Below are 17,277 nucleotides of genomic sequence, written 5' to 3' on the forward strand. Positions count from 1 at the left end.
AAACTCACACTTTTATCCATGTGCTAACATAACAGCACAAGGGTTTTCGAATCATCAATTAGCCTTTCAACACCATTAGCTAACACAATGTAGCATTAGAACACAGAAGTGATGGTTGCTGGAAATGTTCCTCTGTGTCCCTATGGAGATATTCCATTAAAAATCAGTCGTTTCCAGCTAGAATAGTCATTTACCACATTAACAATGTCTAGACTGGATTTCTGATTAGTTTAATGTTATCTTCATTGAAAAAGAAAAGTTTTTATTTCAAAAATATGGACTTTTCGAAGCGACCCCCAAACTATTTTAAAGAGACATAAATTAGCTTTATTTCTAAAGAAAATGCTGTTATCCTTTCATGTGTACACTCACTTTAAATATCAAAATCTACCTTTTGTGTATTCAGTCCAACAGTTTTCCTTCACCAGACAGTAACTCCTACTGACTTATTAATATGCTGACATTCTTGACAGACACATTTATTTAATGTTCACAACTGTCTGGTTCAAATCCAGCTGTGCCTCACTTCTTTTACAATTAAAATCTGAACATCGACCTAATTTGCAAACAACAAAAGTACTTTTCATCTGTGATCTGCTCTGGCAGCTCTCCGCCAGAGCATTAATACGTTGTCTCTCAGGTTCAGTCAATGGCAGCAGAAACTGTCCCTAATTTTAGAGATCAGAGCTCCAATCCCTGTTGTTCCTGAACATCTGCCCAGCTGTACTGGCCATGAGCCAGATCCTAAAGCTCTGCTGACACCCACAGTTCTGCTCTGTGGCTCATCCAGTTGTCTGTTTTCAGGGATTTCTTGCAAGCAAAGACAATTCTACTTTGAGGTTAAAAATAATCACTACTTTTTTTGACTGTCACCTCAGTCTTTCCAAAGTGTATTACTGATAAACAAAATGCTCATTAAGACACAAAACTACAAGAACAAACTAATTATTATAGACAGGATTGACAGTGTGACTGATAAAATTAGGAAAGCTAATGGGGAACAAGGAACCTAGTTGATCAAAACTGCAGAATCTCATCTGACGATTGTGTCTGTAAGCCTTTTTAAACATAGAATGGAAATTGAACCCCTTTCCTTTCCAATCTGTCAATTTATTTTTTTAATTGTAGAAATATTTAGGACATATATAGTATAGCAGAGGTGAGTACATCCCTGTGCACTTAAAAGTCAAATGATTCAAAACTGAATCACCTCACAGTAATTGCATTAAAGCATTAATATTTGCTCTGATGTCCTATTAAAAACTAATAGTTTAGTTTTACTATATTGAGCTTTCAGGCCTTAGAGTAGGAACTCAGTGCATCTTTATTTTGAATGACAAACTCAATCCACCTCAGAATGGTGGACACCAACTTCTAGCGATGTGCTACCATTTGTCACATAGGTTTTTTCCACTTGTCTTTGCTGTAGGGTTTGTTTTGCTTTTCCTACCTCTTTAAAATACCCCAGTGATTTTCTAATGGATTCAAGTTGCATGGCAATGTAACTCAGTCATGCATTCAATGTAATTCAGGTGCATTTTGTTTCATTAAATTTGTGCCTGCAGGACCTGTATTTTTAATAGAACTTGTCAATTTAGATAGAATGCAGCTATTGAAAATTTGTGTTCAGTTAGGTTTTAGTGATCACAGGTGTATTTTGTTGCATTAGTTTACATTTGGGGCTTGCATTTTCACAATAATATTCCCAAGGTATTTGTGTTTGACTGTTCCAGCTCCCCCCGCGACCCTAATGAGGATAAAGCGGTGTATAGAGGATGGATGTTCAAAAGAGGAAATACTTTGTCCGTTTAGAAATGATGAAGTTATTAATACCTGAATCACCTAACATAGAGAATATCTGAGATGTTTTTTTAAAAAAAATAACAAAGTACATACAAGTAAAAAAATACAAATAAAAATCAATTGAAAATTCAAAATAGAAGTATTGAATAAAAAGGGAAAAAAGATGTAATATAAATTTATTTCTGTTTGAAGTTATTCAACAAATAGGACGTATGGATGGCTACGTGTCTACGCACATGACGTTCCGTTTTACGTGATGACGTCGTGATGTAGGCTCAGCTATGATGGCAGCCGTGGGTTGACATCAATACGATACTGAATATAAACTATTTAAAAAGTTAGCGGAAAAGCCCCGGCACGTTAACGCAGGACAAATTACCGGTTTTCAGATAGCACACGGTGAAAACACAGCGCCCAGTTTGGGGACCGGTAAGTTAACGGAGCTCCATTCACCTTTGCGGCACCAAAGTGACGCCGTATGTATGTATGTATGTGTGCGAGTGTCTGTGTGTGCGCTGCTGCTTTCTCGTCTTTTTCTTGTTCTGCACACTCTTTTATTCATCCATGGAGCTCAGTGTCCACATGACAGGTGTGTTGAAGGTGTAGACAGCCTCGAAGGGTGCTTCTCCTGCCTGTGTTCAGCGCTGCTCCGGCTGTAACCTGCAGCTGCTCCAGGTAACCTAGCTAGCACAGTGGAGCTAATGTTAAAGAGCAGTCAGCTGCTGCACGTCTTCACCACATAACCGCTCCTCCACTGTGCGTTTGCGGTTATATAGGCAGCTAATGGGAATGATGTCTGCTGAACCTGAAACCACATCATTCTGGACTTGAATTAGCATCCTCACTGTTCTGACCGGCGTTTGATTCTCAAAGCAGATTCACCCCCAGCATTCAAAGTTTAACTTATTATGTTGGTGGACACATAATTTGTCAACAATTTTTGTATATCTGGAGGATCAGGTGTCAAAATGTCTTCGTTCTGCCTTCTCAATATAATAAAGTGGCCTGCAGTAGGACTCCCACCTCCTTGTTTCACTGTCAGGACTATTCATTCACTGTGGTAGTGATGACAGGTTCATGTCAAACACGCTGGACCCAAACTTCATCAGGCTTCTTCTCATTTTCTTTGGCAAAGTTAACTCTTGCAGTTTTGTACCGAAGAACAAGCAAGGGTGTTTTTGTTGGATGCCATCCATAGAAGTGGACATTATTTATTGTGTATGGTAAAGTCTGAGCTGTCAAAGGAGCTCTTGCTTTCCACTGATAACAGAATGCTACTGAAGAAGCTGGTTATGAAGAGCAGTCAGCTACTGCAAGTCTTGAAGTAGATAACCACTCCGCCGCTGTGTGTTTGCGTTTTGATTAAAGGCTAATGTGAATGAGCTTAGCTGAAACTGAACACAAACAGCTCTGGTGTGACAAAGCATAATCAGTGTTGATACTTTGCTGTGATGTGACGCCCAAAGCAGCTTCATCTTTTCCACTCCTGCATCCTCAATGTCATGTGGTGACCTGAGACAGGACTCCCACCTCTGTGCTTCACTGTCAGGACTATGCATTCACTGTGGTTGTTATGACCAGGTTCAGGCCAAACATGCTGGACTCCTAACAAATCCATCTTTATAGACGTGGACATTATTTACTGTGCATGGAAAAGTCTGAGCTGTCACAACAACTTGTATGACAGTAGCTTTTAAGTAGATAACTGCTCTTCCACTGTGTATCTGTGCTTACATAAACAGCTAACATGAATTGCCTCTGCTGAAACTAAGCTCTGGGATTAAATTAGAGTCCTCTGTGTTGAGACTGAGGTGTGATTTGATAACCAAAGCAGGTTCATCCCCAGCACGCAAAAGTATAACTTAATATGTTGGCAGCCACATAATTCGTGGATATCTGGGGATCGGGTGTTAAAATGTCTTTGTCCTGCTTCCTCAGTATAATATGGTGACCTATAACAGGACAGCTGTCCATCAGAAGACCTTCTTGATTTCCAGATGTTTTCTTAAAGTGTTTCTTTCTGTTTTTCTGTCTCGTTAAGTGGCACTATGCCCGCAGCTACTGTGGATCACAGCCAAAGAATATGTGAGGTTTGGGCCAACAACCTGGAGGACGAGCTGAAGAGGATCCGACATGTCATTCGAAAATACAACTACATTGCTATGGTGAGTCACTGGCGCCATCTTCACCTCATCCCACGCTTCTGTTTGATCCACCCGTTGTCCATTGTTCGTAATGAGTCGTCTTCTTGCAGGACACAGAGTTTCCAGGTGTTGTAGCCAGACCGATCGGAGAGTTCAGAAGCAACGCTGACTATCAGTACCAGTTACTGCGCTGCAATGTGGATTTGCTCAAGATTATACAGCTGGGCCTCACATTTATGAACGAACAAGGGGAATATCCTCCGGGGACGTCAACATGGCAGTTCAATTTTAAGTTTAACCTCACGTAAGATTGCTGCCCGTCTGTTTGTTTTTTCCTCATATGGCATTCCGGTACATCCATGGAATGTATTTAAATATATCATATATATAGCAACCATGATTATACAGATCAGACTGTAGGCATTTGGACGGTTACATTTTTTGTGGTCTTCAGGGTCTGTCACAGCACATTTGTTTGAAATTAAAGAAATAAAGAGACATTACCCTTTTAACACAGTGTCCAAAGTTTTGGTGCTCAAAAGCAGCCAGACAGATGCGCGTAAATACAGTTTAATAAAGTCCTCCGCAGTAAATGACTGCCTGAAGTCTTTGACCCACAGATATCAGCAGACACTGACTGTATCCTCACTGCTGATGCTCTCACCGCAGCCACCGTTAGCTCTTCCTTGGTATTGGGTCTTTAGTTTGGACTTTAGGAAGTAGAAAGCAGCTCAAGCAGAGTGAGATCAGCTGATGATCCGTTGAGATAACGGACCTCTTCACTTCTGAGAGCTCCTGGGTCCTACCATGAAAATGAATCAGTGTTTCCCACCTGTTCCCCTGAGAATCAGCTGATTTTCTGTTTACAATAACTTTATCCTATTTAACGGAGCCAGGCGAACCTTTACCTTCATACTGTAAATATTTTCAGAGTTACAGACCCTTGAAGTACATACGGGTGAGTCGCTTCAAAAATACAGGAGATAGCCAGATGACAATTTCCACTGAGCTCTGTTGAAACCAGGTATATTTTGACAGTTATGGATGTAGTTTCTGGATGTGAAATAGAGGAAAATCCTCTGATGTTCACATGTTGTTTTAATTGTGTGGATAAATCACACACTGATCGAACAAGTTTGGAGCTTGTGGTGTTTGAGAGCCTTTCAGACTCTGATTCTACTCTCGTGTTCGGTTCTTATTCTGTGGGTTTGATTGTTGTCAGATTAACAGCGGTGATGATGTGTCGTCTTAGTATGCAACATGTCATTTCTGCAGAGCCAGAAAAATGATGAAGTAGTAATTGTCACTGAGTAGAAGCTTGTGTTAAAATATGATGATAGTAGAAATTTATTTGGACTCAGATGGACTCATGACTAGAATATGAGACTTTGTGAGCATGCCGGTAAAAATGAAACTTTTCATTTGCTTGTTTTGACACTTGAAGGATTGCACAAAATGCAAGCTTTCTGCAGTGAACCATCAGACAACGGATAACACACTGAGTGAGACAATACTGGTTTCTATGACTATGTCATAGACATTAAACTGGTGTAGTTTTGTTGTTACTCCACCAAGGAACACAGCAGAGTTATGTGACGATTGGCGTGTGTTTGTCTTTCTTTGCACAACATTATTCAAAAGCAGACTAATGGCTTTGGGGTGAAATTTTCAGGAAAGGTCAGAAATACCCAGACACGACCATCTGATTAGATTTTGGCAGTGATACGGCTTATAGTCTGGATCTTCGGATTTGTTAAAGATTTCTGTATCATTGCGAGATAGCAGCACGGTGTCACTGTAACTATGACAACAAGTGAACACTGCATCAGCTGCCTGCTGACGATCACATGATTACAATTCTCCACTATAGACTTATCGAGGAAATGATACGACTGAGCAGCTTAGGCAGAGTACTGCACTCTCTGAGTCCTTTTCTTGTTTAAACTGTAGTATATCCAATCATACTGATGCTAAAAGTTGTTTATGGAAAAAATCATGCTGAACAAAAGCAAGGTTTTGGCTTTAGATTGTGATACAAGAGTGGTTGTAAATTGGTTGCAGTTTTTAACAAAACTCGTGTGATTTTCATTCTTAAAAATACATTTCCTCTCCTGAACTCATGAAGTTATGACTGCTCAGAAATGATGGAAAAATAACAAATTTTTACACATTTTCTGTGTACTTAAAGGGCCACTAACTGAAAATTTTAATAGTATGAAGGTAAATTTTTCATAGATTTATTAAATATTCTACAGTTATTTTACAAAAATTGGCTGATTTGAGAGAGTCCGGTAGGTTTCAAGGTATGGTTGTTTTTATATAAAATTTGCTTGTTTTGGTCATATATTGGTGTTGTCTTGTTTTGATGTATTTGGCTGAATGTGAGCACATAGAATACTTATGTATGTTTCTGTATTCTCCACAGTGAAACATGTCATATATACCAGTGTGTTAGTTCTACTGGCAGCTTTACATGTCTAAATCTCAACCCATCCGCCATGTTTGACAGATAAGCAGATTTGTTTTTTTCTGCAGTTTCCTCTTTGGAGGTTCATCAGTCCATAGAACTGTTACAGCAGGCTATGTTCCTACTTTTTATATGTTTTTGCGAACCCAGCCCAGTGCTTCTGAGGCATCCCAGTGGTTTGCATCTTGTGGTGAATCCTCTGAGATTATAGTCATGAAGTCCTCTTTTGATTGTTGACTTGGAAACGTGTTCGCCTAAATCCTGGAGAACATTCTTGACTGGCTGTGACACCATAGACAGCTTTTTTTTTCTCTTTATCATGCAAATCTTTTTTTCTGCTGATCAACAAGACTTCAGTCTGCCCCTCAATCTGCCAGGTTTTGCCATTTCCTGGTTTTCATCTATTTTTTAGAGTGATCCAAACAATTGATTTTGTCAAAGAACTACCTTTGACACCTCTGATAGTTTTCATGTCTTTATTACAACTATTGCAGTTTAGACACTGTAAGGAATTCTCTCTACTAAATTTAAAGCTGAGGCTTAGCACTTTAATACAGTTTTTAATATCTTATTTCAGTTGAATGTGCTGAATTACAGAGCCTGATGAACACACATGGGTATCTGTCTAAATAGTTACAGTCTGTACTGTTTGAACCAGGCCATTCAAGCTAAGGATCTCAGTTTGCTTAAAGAATACACAGATGAGCGATTAGCTGCACATATAGTTCCAAAAACTGATGAGTTTCTGCACAGTTTTTACTCACATCATGGTGTAAAATTGCATATTGTTGTTTCAGATGTGGATTGAAAATTCTTTGCGCTGCTAGAACACTATGTCAGGCACAGCTGCAAATTTCAGACTATTTTTTATCATCGTTGCCGATCCCTTATCAACTTCATTGTCCCTTGAGGCCCAAATAATAACAGTGTGCTTTTTGTGTTTGTCTCTCCCATCAGAGAAGATATGTATGCACAAGACTCCATTGAGCTCCTGACCACTTCAGGCATCCAGTTCAAAAAGCACGAGGATGAAGGCATAGAGACACTTTACTTTGCAGAGCTGCTGATGACTTCAGGAGTGGTGCTCTGCGATGGCGTCAAGTGGCTGTCTTTTCACAGGTATCCTGCTTTAGCAATCAGAAGTTATTTTATATGCACTCAGTTATGTTGTAATTCTGGCAGCTGTACTGAACATGGCTGTGCAGTGATATTTATTGTCAGTCGTAGCGTCTCTTGCAGTGTTTAACTCTGATGTCAGACTTTCTCAGCCACCACATGATTTGTTCACCCTCCACTTTTATTGTGGTACTGCATAGCCACAACTATCAGTCCACCTTGCATGTTAATAAGTAATTATCTTTGCATAACCTAGTTTTGAATTGATGTAAAGATTGTCAATGACTTCAAACTTGATGTTTGTGAAATATTTTAATCTGAAAATTAGGGCTGGGCACACTAAAGCGGGGCATTAAAGGGGAACTTCGTTTTTTTTTCAACCTGGGGTCTGTTTCCATATGTAATTTCATATATGTGAGTGATGGAGAAATGAATTTTCGACATAGCTCCAGTATTTAGCTTTCACTTTCACTGATTCCCTGAGAATTTCAAGAGAAAGACTGAATGTCTACAGAAGCAGCAGATTTTAGACAGAAAGATGAATATATAAAAATTAGGGCTGGGCACATTAACATGTTAACACAGCCCTAATATATATGTGTATTAAAGAAGAAAAATAACAACAATCAGTAAATGAGTTGAGAAGCTTCATGTACCTGATTAAATAAAATAAAACACTACTTGAGCCAATTTTTCAACATTTTAATGCAGAAATGTGAAATATTCCAGGTTTACCTGCCTGTAATCACTCAAAAAACAGTCCACTCCAAAGAATTATCAGCTTTGATTCCAGTTAAACTATCCTTTAAATATGTTTAGAATCAGCAGTAAAGTGAGTTTAATGTGTGCTTTCATGGACTTATGAAAGCACACATTATCGTGCCCCGTTCACATGTTCATGTGCCCAGCCCTACTGAAAATATATAATTTTGGGACCAATCTTATTCCTTGAGGTTGTCAGACACATCATTCTTCTAAACTGTGTACACCATAAGCTTCTCACTTGCTGAACATTTACTTATCAATAGGCACTACAGTTTACCAGTGTTCCTTAAACACCTCACATGCAGGCAGCTACAGCACAGTGGCTCGGACAGTTGAGGGGCAAAAATTAGTTAGAAAACAGTGAAACGAGGAGTTCTCAGGTCAGATTTACCCAAGTTGAAAAAGTGATTTTTATCTACATGGGCTCTGTTCTTTGAGCAGACTTTTACTCCATACCAGAAGTACTTCTAGGCAGTGGCGTATCCGGGACTTTTTTGCCGGGGTGGCCTTGATGGGACACAAAGCTAGTGTGGGGTGGCTATGGCATAGCGGAGTTTAATGTCATGTACGCAGCCGACCACAGTTCAAATCCCAGTACTTTGCTGCATGTGACATCCCCTCTTTCTCCCATGATTTCCTGTCTCATAAGTGTTGAATAAAGGTGTCTATTCTGGTTTATTTTTAAATTCCATTTCCCATTATTACAGTCCTCAATTATATCTGGTTATTTTAACTACTCTAAATCAGTAAAATATGTTCAGGATAGGGTACAAATTTTCTAAGAGCCATTTCCTTGGATTAAAGTCCTCATCTCTTCACAAATTAGATTAGATTAGCAAAATTCAACTGCTCTCAACTCATCCTGTAGAATAACATCATCAGTCATCAGCTCATCAACTGTGTCACCTGTATTGTTGCTTTACTAACTGAAGCGCCATCTTGTACCAATTACTGCAGTAAGTTGCTAGGAACGCTAGATTCATAACATCGAATTTTAAACAAAAAATTGTCTCAGATTAGTTATTTCACCGGTAAGCAGCTGTGTAATACACAGGATGATGTAGAGAGCTGGTTAGATCATGGGTAGAAGCCAGACATGGAGCTGAGGGGTTCTATCCGTCTTCTTGGCGTTTATTTCACTCTAGCTATGACAACCTGCTAACAATATATTATTCCTTACATACATCTTACATGTGAAAAGTAATCCCACGAGCTCTTGTTTCCTTACAGCGCTCATTAGAGCATCCATAGGCTGAACAGAAGTCCGGCATCTAAGTGTTGAGTGGCAAAACCAGCATTGTAAAAAAATATCTGAGCACCTTGTATAGTAGCTACACGTGTGACGTTTCTATCATTGATTGACAGAATTTCTCTTGTTTCTCGTGTTGATGAACTTGACCAACCATGGGCGTAACCACCATCTCAGAAGTGAGGGGGACAAATTTTTCAGAGCGATTTATCATTCGCTTACATTTAATTGCACCGTCCTTAGTGGCTAAAGAACCACACAATCCCTAACAGCCACAGTGCAATACCAGGGGACCAACTAGGCTAGTTCTTTAAACTATAAAGTATAAAACTTTAAACTATAAAATCTAAAGTTTTAGTGGCCAAACTCTAGTTGAGTTGACAACAATGTCCCTTGAACATCTACTGGACGAGTAGCCAAAGGTGCCAAACACTGAACATGAAATGATCAGTACTGCCTGGTTTCTCCCTGCAATAGATATCTTATTTTCAGGAAGTTATAATCTCTCCTTACCTGTAAAGACCCTACATCCTTGTCCCTGCTGCTGGCCTCTGATCCATCTCCTCCCTGACTCTGCTCTTTCTGTTATGGCAATAAACATAAAAAATGTGGTAAGAAAAATTCTGAAATAGCATTAGGAAGAGTAAAACTTGCAGTGGAATTTAACCTCAAAATCACTTTAACCCATAGATACATATTTTTTTCTCAGCCACTTATATATTTTTTTCATCTCTGCAGACCCTGCATGGTCACATTACTGCTGGCCGCCGCCTCTGGTCCATCTCCTGCCTGACTCTGCTCTTTGTTATGGAAATAATCATTAAAAAATCCGAAAATCAAAATTCTGACATAGAATTTGAAAGAGAAGCAGTAAAAATAGTTGTAAATTTAACCACTTTTATACCATAGATAGCCTATTCTTTTTTCTCCTCCCTGACTCGCCTCGTTTGGGACCAAAAGACTTAAATACATGGAGAGCAATTGTGAGCACATCTTCTGCCCAGAAATGAAAGAGGACTGGGTTTATTCCAAGAATAAACTAATTAGCAGTAATGTAACAGAGGCAACCACATTTAAATTATTAACTAGCTTAACATATTGATATATTGCCACGTTTTACCTTGTCATCATTTAGCTAACAAGTCTAACATTGTTTGTATCCAACAAGGTCACACAACTTACACGGTTTGTTTGGAAAGAACTGTGTAAAGTTTTTTGCTTCTTGCTGGCTCTGGCTGGTTTGCTAAACATTACTCCAGACGCACGTTCAGCACAGCTCAGCACAGCAGCACGTCTCCTGTGGAACACCTGCATTAGCATGTGCTCATGGTGCATTCAAAGACGGCTCTGGAAAACACGTTACTGGATGCTAATAACGGGTTTAGCTGTTGTAACGGCTGAAAAAAGTGCGGGGGGACAGAGGGGACAGATGTGGAAAGTGCGGGGGACATGTCCCATGCGTACCCCGCGTCCGTTACGCCCATGTGACCAACTACCTATCAGATCTGGGGTGGCCGCAGGGGTGGCCAATGAGATTTCAGGGGTGGCCCCGGCCACCCCAGGCCACCCCCCTCATGTTCATGTAATTATTGGAAACCAAAATCATAATCACAGTTGTTATAATATTAATGTAATTTTTCAGCCATAGTACTGTGTTACATTTTGATTGAATGTAATAGACATTAGTATAGTAGAGTGCTTTCCTTCTTCACTGACTGAGGCTGTCTTACAATATCCGTACAACCCTACTGTGTAGTATGTCAGATTTTAGAATAGAATAGAATTACTTTATTCATCCCTGAAGGGAAATTCAGTGTAGATTTAGTACGTCCTAATACTAAATCTGTTCTACGGTATGCCAAAATTGGTGTTAGACACAAGAATAAACAATCTTGAGTTGATACAGTTCACAGACAGTTCATTTCCCAGCATGGACTGTGATGGTTAAAGTTTGAGTCGCATTAATATGATGAAGTAGTAAATCTAATGGTACTATCAGCAAATGTATTTATTAGATTTACCAAATATATAGATTCATATATAAAAAATATATTTAATTAGTCATAGCTTATGTTCTTCTTGTGAGGTTTATTGAGAGTTTCTTATATGTACTTTGTTTGCACAGCATAGTCAGTCCATAGAGTACTTAGAACTGTCTCTTGTGCCTCGAGGCTTTTGTGTCTGTTGAATTCGACACGGTGCTCCTAGGAAATGAAGTGTTTTATTTGTGGTTGATTCTAACTTTTACCTGTTTTCAAAGCCATCCCGCCCTTTGAAATGAAGGAATAATAAGACAAAAAAAATCTAAATAACTTGTAGAAACGTGAATTAAAAAGTACAAAACTTTTGAATTCGTACATTAAGTAGTTTAATGTATGCTGCAGGAAACCGTATGTGAGGGTAGCTTTAGGTGGTTTCCTCATCACACACTATACTGTGCGCAATATATATAGCAGCTTAATCCAATCTCTTCATATAATCAGTGCCATGAGTCTGAAAACAAATAGTTTTTTATTTTAAGTACAGTCATGGCTGCATATTAACACAGATATTCTTCTGTCTGTAGTCTTTCAATAATGAGATTGTGGAAAGTGTTTTTATTCCATCATGTTGAAACGAGACATAAGATTTTATGCAGAGCTATAATCATTTAGCCTCAAACATGCTGAAACAAATAAATATCAAAGGAAGAATAACATTTGCTAATAAATTTGTCCCTTGTGTCTGTGTCCCTAAAATCTTCTACAATCTGCTGATGAACGTTTTTATTTCCTGCTGTGTCTTCATGACAAACTGAGGCTAAAAACAAGCGGACTTTGGAACTGAAATAAAGCTTAAGTTTGTCACCAAAGTGTCGTCTGTTTAAATAATTAGAACACACTTATATAAAGAGGTTTTAATGTCTTTATCATTCATGTTCTTGGTATTTTTATTGCATCTTTTTTTATTAAATATCTTTTTTTAATGAATTCAGTGTTTATTTTATGGGATATTGTCTTTCTCATCTTTTTCAGTTCATCCATACTGGTTGCAAAATCAGCTCTCAGCATCACATGGTCTTTTTTTTGGCAGTGACTTTATGTAGCTATTTGGCTTTCTATGCTTAGTAAACTTACAGTATATGCTGAACATGGTGACAAACTATGGCACTAAACTCCAGCCTATATTTGATTATCTTTCTGTCCTGACTGAATATGAGGAAATCTTTTGACACCCACCGCTGCTGTGTGCTCTTTGAAAAGGCTGTTAAAACGTGTGTGTTTGTGTTTTGCAGCGGCTACGACTTTGGATACCTGATCAAGATTCTATCCAACGCTAACCTTCCTGAGGAGGAGGTGGACTTCTTTGAGATTCTACGCTTGTACTTCCCTGTCATTTACGATGTCAAGTACCTCATGAAGAGCTGTAAAAACCTGAAGGTGCTTTGATAAATGTTACAGCAAGAAGCAAAGAGGCTCTGCTGCTTTATCCATATAACGCCTTGATCACTGTTGGGATCTGTTGTGAGGTTTTGCTTCAACTACAAGCATTGATCTCCAGTGACAGACGGTGTTTTGTTTTCAGGGCGGGCTGCAGGAAGTAGCTGAGCAGCTGGAGCTGGAGAGGATTGGACCACAGCATCAGGCCGGCTCGGACTCTTTACTCACAGGCATGGCTTTCTTCAAGATGAGAGAGGTAGGAGAAGAGAGTAGAGAAAAAGCCTTGAATCTCACTGAATCAACAAGAAAAGCACTCAGAGAGCGCAGTACTCTGACAGGGCTGCTCAAACGTATCATTTCCGATGGATGAAATCTTGAAAAAATTTGTGGCAAAAATCATGACAACATAGAATGTGTCCATTTTTTATAGATTTACCCACAAACAAAAAGACCTTGCGCTGAGCACAGGTGTGTGTTATGTATGTGTACATTATGGACGGATACTGAATCACGTGACCTAAACAAGTAGCGGCGCCAGGAATTGATGTAACTCAGAAACACCCCCACAATTTAATCAGATGGGTTTTTTGTGTCATTTCCAGTGGATAAGTCCCTATTAGTCCACAGCGGTGGATTTGTAGTAGGATCACAATCATGTGATCATCAGCAGGCAGCTGATGTAGTGTTCACTTGTTGTCATGGTTACAGTGATGCTGTGCCACTATCTCGCAATGATACAGAAATCTTTAACAAATCTGTGGATCCAGACTATGAGCTGCATCACTGCCAAAATTTAATCTCTTGGTCCTTGTGTCATTTCTGACCTTCCCTGAAAATTTCATCCAAATCCGTTTGTCGGTTTCGGAGTAACTTTGCAAACAGACAAACAAACGTACGAAGAATCATCACATAACTCTGCCACGTTCCTTGGCAGAGTAAAAATAGCAACACATCTGTGTGATTTCCAGAATTTCACAGGTTGGATGTGGGTTTCCTTGATTGATTTGTTGATTATTTTTAAGATAAGGTAATAGAAGCCTTTATTAGTGGGTAAATTTACAGTGTTATACCCACAGTGGGATAGTCCAAGTGTGTAGGGAACATAGAAAGAACATTTTTTTTAAAAAGCGTGCGGAAGCGCAGATTCTTCCATTTTATTGCATCAAACAAAAGCAAATTCACATTTTCAAATACAAGTTGAATTATTTTTTTTAGCACTCTCCTTTTTTAAATATCCAACAACAAAATCACATTGATATTAATATGAGGCTTTAAAAACCTGCAACATCTGTGCAAATCAATTCATAGCATAATTTAAGCATTCACAAAGAGAATCAACACAGCAGTGGCTTCATTTCTCATGATAATGGAGTCAAAAGCATTCATTTGTAAACACATCTAAGAGCTAAAACTTTTAACATTGGGATGTTGAAAGATGGATTCTGCAATTCGGGAGATTAACTGTTAGCTTAGCATAGTTATGAAGATACTTGTAATGTGCCAGTTTAGTCGTCCCCTCTTTTTCTCCCTATCCTGAACACAAACGTCCATGACCTCAAGCATGCACAGGATACACTGGAATAATGGCATCAGCCTGAACCTCATTTTGTTTCACATTTACAGAACCAGGGCTGTGTACACCAGTTTTTTTTTCTTTTTTTTTTAGCTCACACACAGAACAGATAGCTAGCGGACCGTGAAGAGATACTTACTGAATCTGACAAAGAGTGTATTGGATTAGACTCGGATACTTCACCTTTAATCACTGAACCTTCAAAATGTCACTTCTAATTTCCCACATCCTGAAGGGATTTTTGATATTGCTGGTTTTGTTCAAAGGTTTGTTTGTAGATATTTAGTTTACTGTCAGATAAGACAAAGAAAAGACGTAAATCTTTACATTTGAGGACCAGAAAGTATTTAGATTATTTTTTTCCAACAAAACATTACTAAAATAGCAAATTTAAATATTTACAGATTACTTGCGTTTTTGGTTTTTATTAATCGGCTAATCATTGCAAATCTGTTTTAAACCTCTGAAGCCCAAGCACATTCTGGGTGCTTCTTTGCTCCTGTCACATTTTTTTTCTCGCTGTCCTGCACCTGGATGGAAACAACACATCAGCTGCATGAAGGAGATCAAACTCAGAAAAGTCTTTGCACAGTGTAGCAAAGTTTTAATACCACATATTCTAGAGAAAGAAAAATGAAAGTTGAATTTCTTTGCATATTTATTTAACAAAAATTTAAAAGGAACCCTGGAATCAGCATGTGCAACATTTTTCCAAGTGTCCACAGGCGTTTTTAATGTTGGAAGCAAATAGTGCTAAACTGTTGCTACTTTACTGCTTACATTTTGAATTGGTTTCTGTACTTAATGTCCTGTTGGCTCCGTGTAAACACAGCCTGCAGTTCAGCTGAAAAGTCTCTGAATTGGTCACAGCTGAGTCGCTAATGCCTGAAGAGTTTTTTCTAAGGAGCAAATAATTTAAAAAATAATAAAATAAATTGATAAATAAAAATATTAAAGCTAATAAGTTTTGTTTTTACAGATTCTGGTTTGTACAAAAGGTTTCTTTTCCTGGTAAATTCATAAGGAAGACATCCAGAATAAAGTGATTTTGATGAAGAATCACATTTTAGATTGTGGTTAATTTTCTCAACAGAGCTGCATGTCCCACATGAGTAGTTCAAGGACTGTTGGAAAGTTGAAAATCCAATGGATATTTTTTTTTATACAGCTTCTGTCTCTTCTAAACAGCAAATGTCTGGGATTATTTTCTCCTGTTAATATGCCATTCAAACCTGCAGCTTGGTTTTGGGATTCAGAGCGTTAAAGATGATCGTGATGCATTTCATAGTATAATATATGAAAATGTGTCCAATTCTCCACACAGATGTTCTTCGAGGACCATATTGACGATGCAAAGTACTGTGGCCACTTGTACGGGCTCGGCTCGGGCTCGGCCTACGTCCAGAACGGAACGGGAAACGCTTACGAGGAGGAGGCTAACAAGCAGCAGTCGTGACGTCACTCTGAAACTCTCCCATCATGCAGTTCACATCCACAGTCAGTGCGGCCGTGACGCCAAACTCCGACAACTGGATGACCATAATAATGGAAGAACAAAAGGAAAAAAAAAACAACATACATATGCATCGTTTAGCAAGCTGTTTCTCATAGGCTCTGCTCACCTTAGACGACTGAATATGACGGTGAAAAAAAAAAGAAACCCCAGCTGTCCTCACATGTGTGGCAGCAGCATGTGTGTGAGTTTAGTGTTTTATTCCTCCAAGGCAGCGATAGACGGTGTGGTCGGTTCAGCTAAAACTTAACATGCTTGAGAAGATGGGATTTTAGTTTTCCTAAAAAGTGTTCTGTAGAAATGTTTTGCACTTTAAAGCTCTAACCTGATTTTATATGGAAAGCTGAAAATGTTTCTGGTGTCTCTCCTCTTTGTTGCCTTCTCTACGTTCCCATTTTTACATTGTGAACATGTAAATGTCAACAGCTGCTCTCACCACGCTCAGCCTTAATATCAGCTGCATTCTTATCTTTTAAACTTTTAATTTATTGTGCTGGTTATCTGACTTTACATAGTCGCCCTGTTCAACACTAAGAACCCACACGATCGTGCCAGGATTTCCTGCCTGATAACGAGTAAAGGGAGTGTGTGTGCGTGTACTCGGATCCTGAGGTTGTTTTTCGTTTGTTCCTGTAGTGTTTCTAATGACCTGAATACGCTCCAGTCCCACTGTGAGAAGCCTTTAACTATCAAACTGGTGCATTCTGCTTTTGGATGAGATGCTGAAGCCAGTGAACGCCGTTTATTTCCTGTTATTTTTCTGTCTGCATTTATGACAATGTTCAGAATTGTCACATATAAAGATATTATTCGTATGCACCTAGATGCATACAAGTGGTTGTCATTGGAGGAATGCTGCTCGTTTGTGCATGTAAACGTAGTCACTGACACAAGCACACATGAACAGATGCATCACCTCTCGAAAAATTAAAAATAATTTAGCAAAACCGACTCTCGTTAGCTGTAGGACGGTCTGCGGTTCCTCTAAGCTGAGAGTAAATTTTCAGTTTTAATTAAAAATGAAGGTTTTGTAGAGTTTTAGTGTTGTAATACAACAAGAAGAAGCTTTTACTCATCGGATACAATAACGTTGCTTTTTAACACGTTTCTATTTGAGTTCACTTGTAGTTCTGGCCTTTGAATGACACTTTTGTGCTATTTTTTTTTTGCCTTCCAGTTCACTCATGCTGCGTAGAACAGCCGCATGTACTAAAACATTTGAATAAAT

The 17,277-nt window shown here is 38.8% G+C and overlaps 1 protein-coding gene across 2 annotated transcripts; it reads left to right on the forward strand.

Annotated features, from left to right (window-relative positions):
• The first annotated feature begins 2,082 nt into the window (after positions 1-2,082).
• On the forward strand, positions 2,083-16,110 carry cnot7 (CCR4-NOT transcription complex, subunit 7). 2 transcript variants are annotated; one of them, XM_022221822.2, is made up of 7 exons: positions 2,083-2,232; positions 3,845-3,968; positions 4,058-4,251; positions 7,372-7,533; positions 12,819-12,963; positions 13,109-13,219; positions 15,861-16,110. In XM_022221822.2, the coding sequence occupies exons 2-7, from the start codon at positions 3,852-3,854 to the stop codon at positions 15,990-15,992; spliced, it is 861 nt and encodes a 286-aa protein (XP_022077514.1). In that variant the 5' UTR covers positions 2,083-2,232; positions 3,845-3,851; the 3' UTR covers positions 15,993-16,110. The 2 variants fall into 2 exon arrangements, with proteins under 2 accessions (XP_022077514.1, XP_022077515.1); XM_022221823.2 differs by lacking the exons at positions 2,083-2,232; positions 4,058-4,251 and having other exon boundaries at positions 3,847-3,968.
• Positions 16,111-17,277: the final 1,167 nt, after the last annotated feature.

The sequence above is a fragment of the Acanthochromis polyacanthus genome, chromosome 10 (genome assembly GCF_021347895.1).
Source record: "Acanthochromis polyacanthus isolate Apoly-LR-REF ecotype Palm Island chromosome 10, KAUST_Apoly_ChrSc, whole genome shotgun sequence".
Lineage (NCBI taxonomy): Eukaryota > Metazoa > Chordata > Actinopteri > Pomacentridae > Acanthochromis > Acanthochromis polyacanthus.

What these genes read in the sequence shown, in the direction of transcription:
- cnot7 (XM_022221822.2), top strand. Translation starts at nt 3,852, where the DNA reads ATGCCCGCAGCTACTGTGGATCACAGCCAAAGAATATGTGAGGTTTGG. An exon ending in AATACAACTACATTGCTATG is followed by an intron (nt 3,969 to 4,057) that starts GTGAGTCACTGG and finishes GTCTTCTTGCAG; the next exon opens with GACACAGAGTTTCCAGGTGT. An exon ending in AATTTTAAGTTTAACCTCAC is followed by an intron (nt 4,252 to 7,371) that starts GTAAGATTGCTG and finishes CTCTCCCATCAG; the next exon opens with AGAAGATATGTATGCACAAG.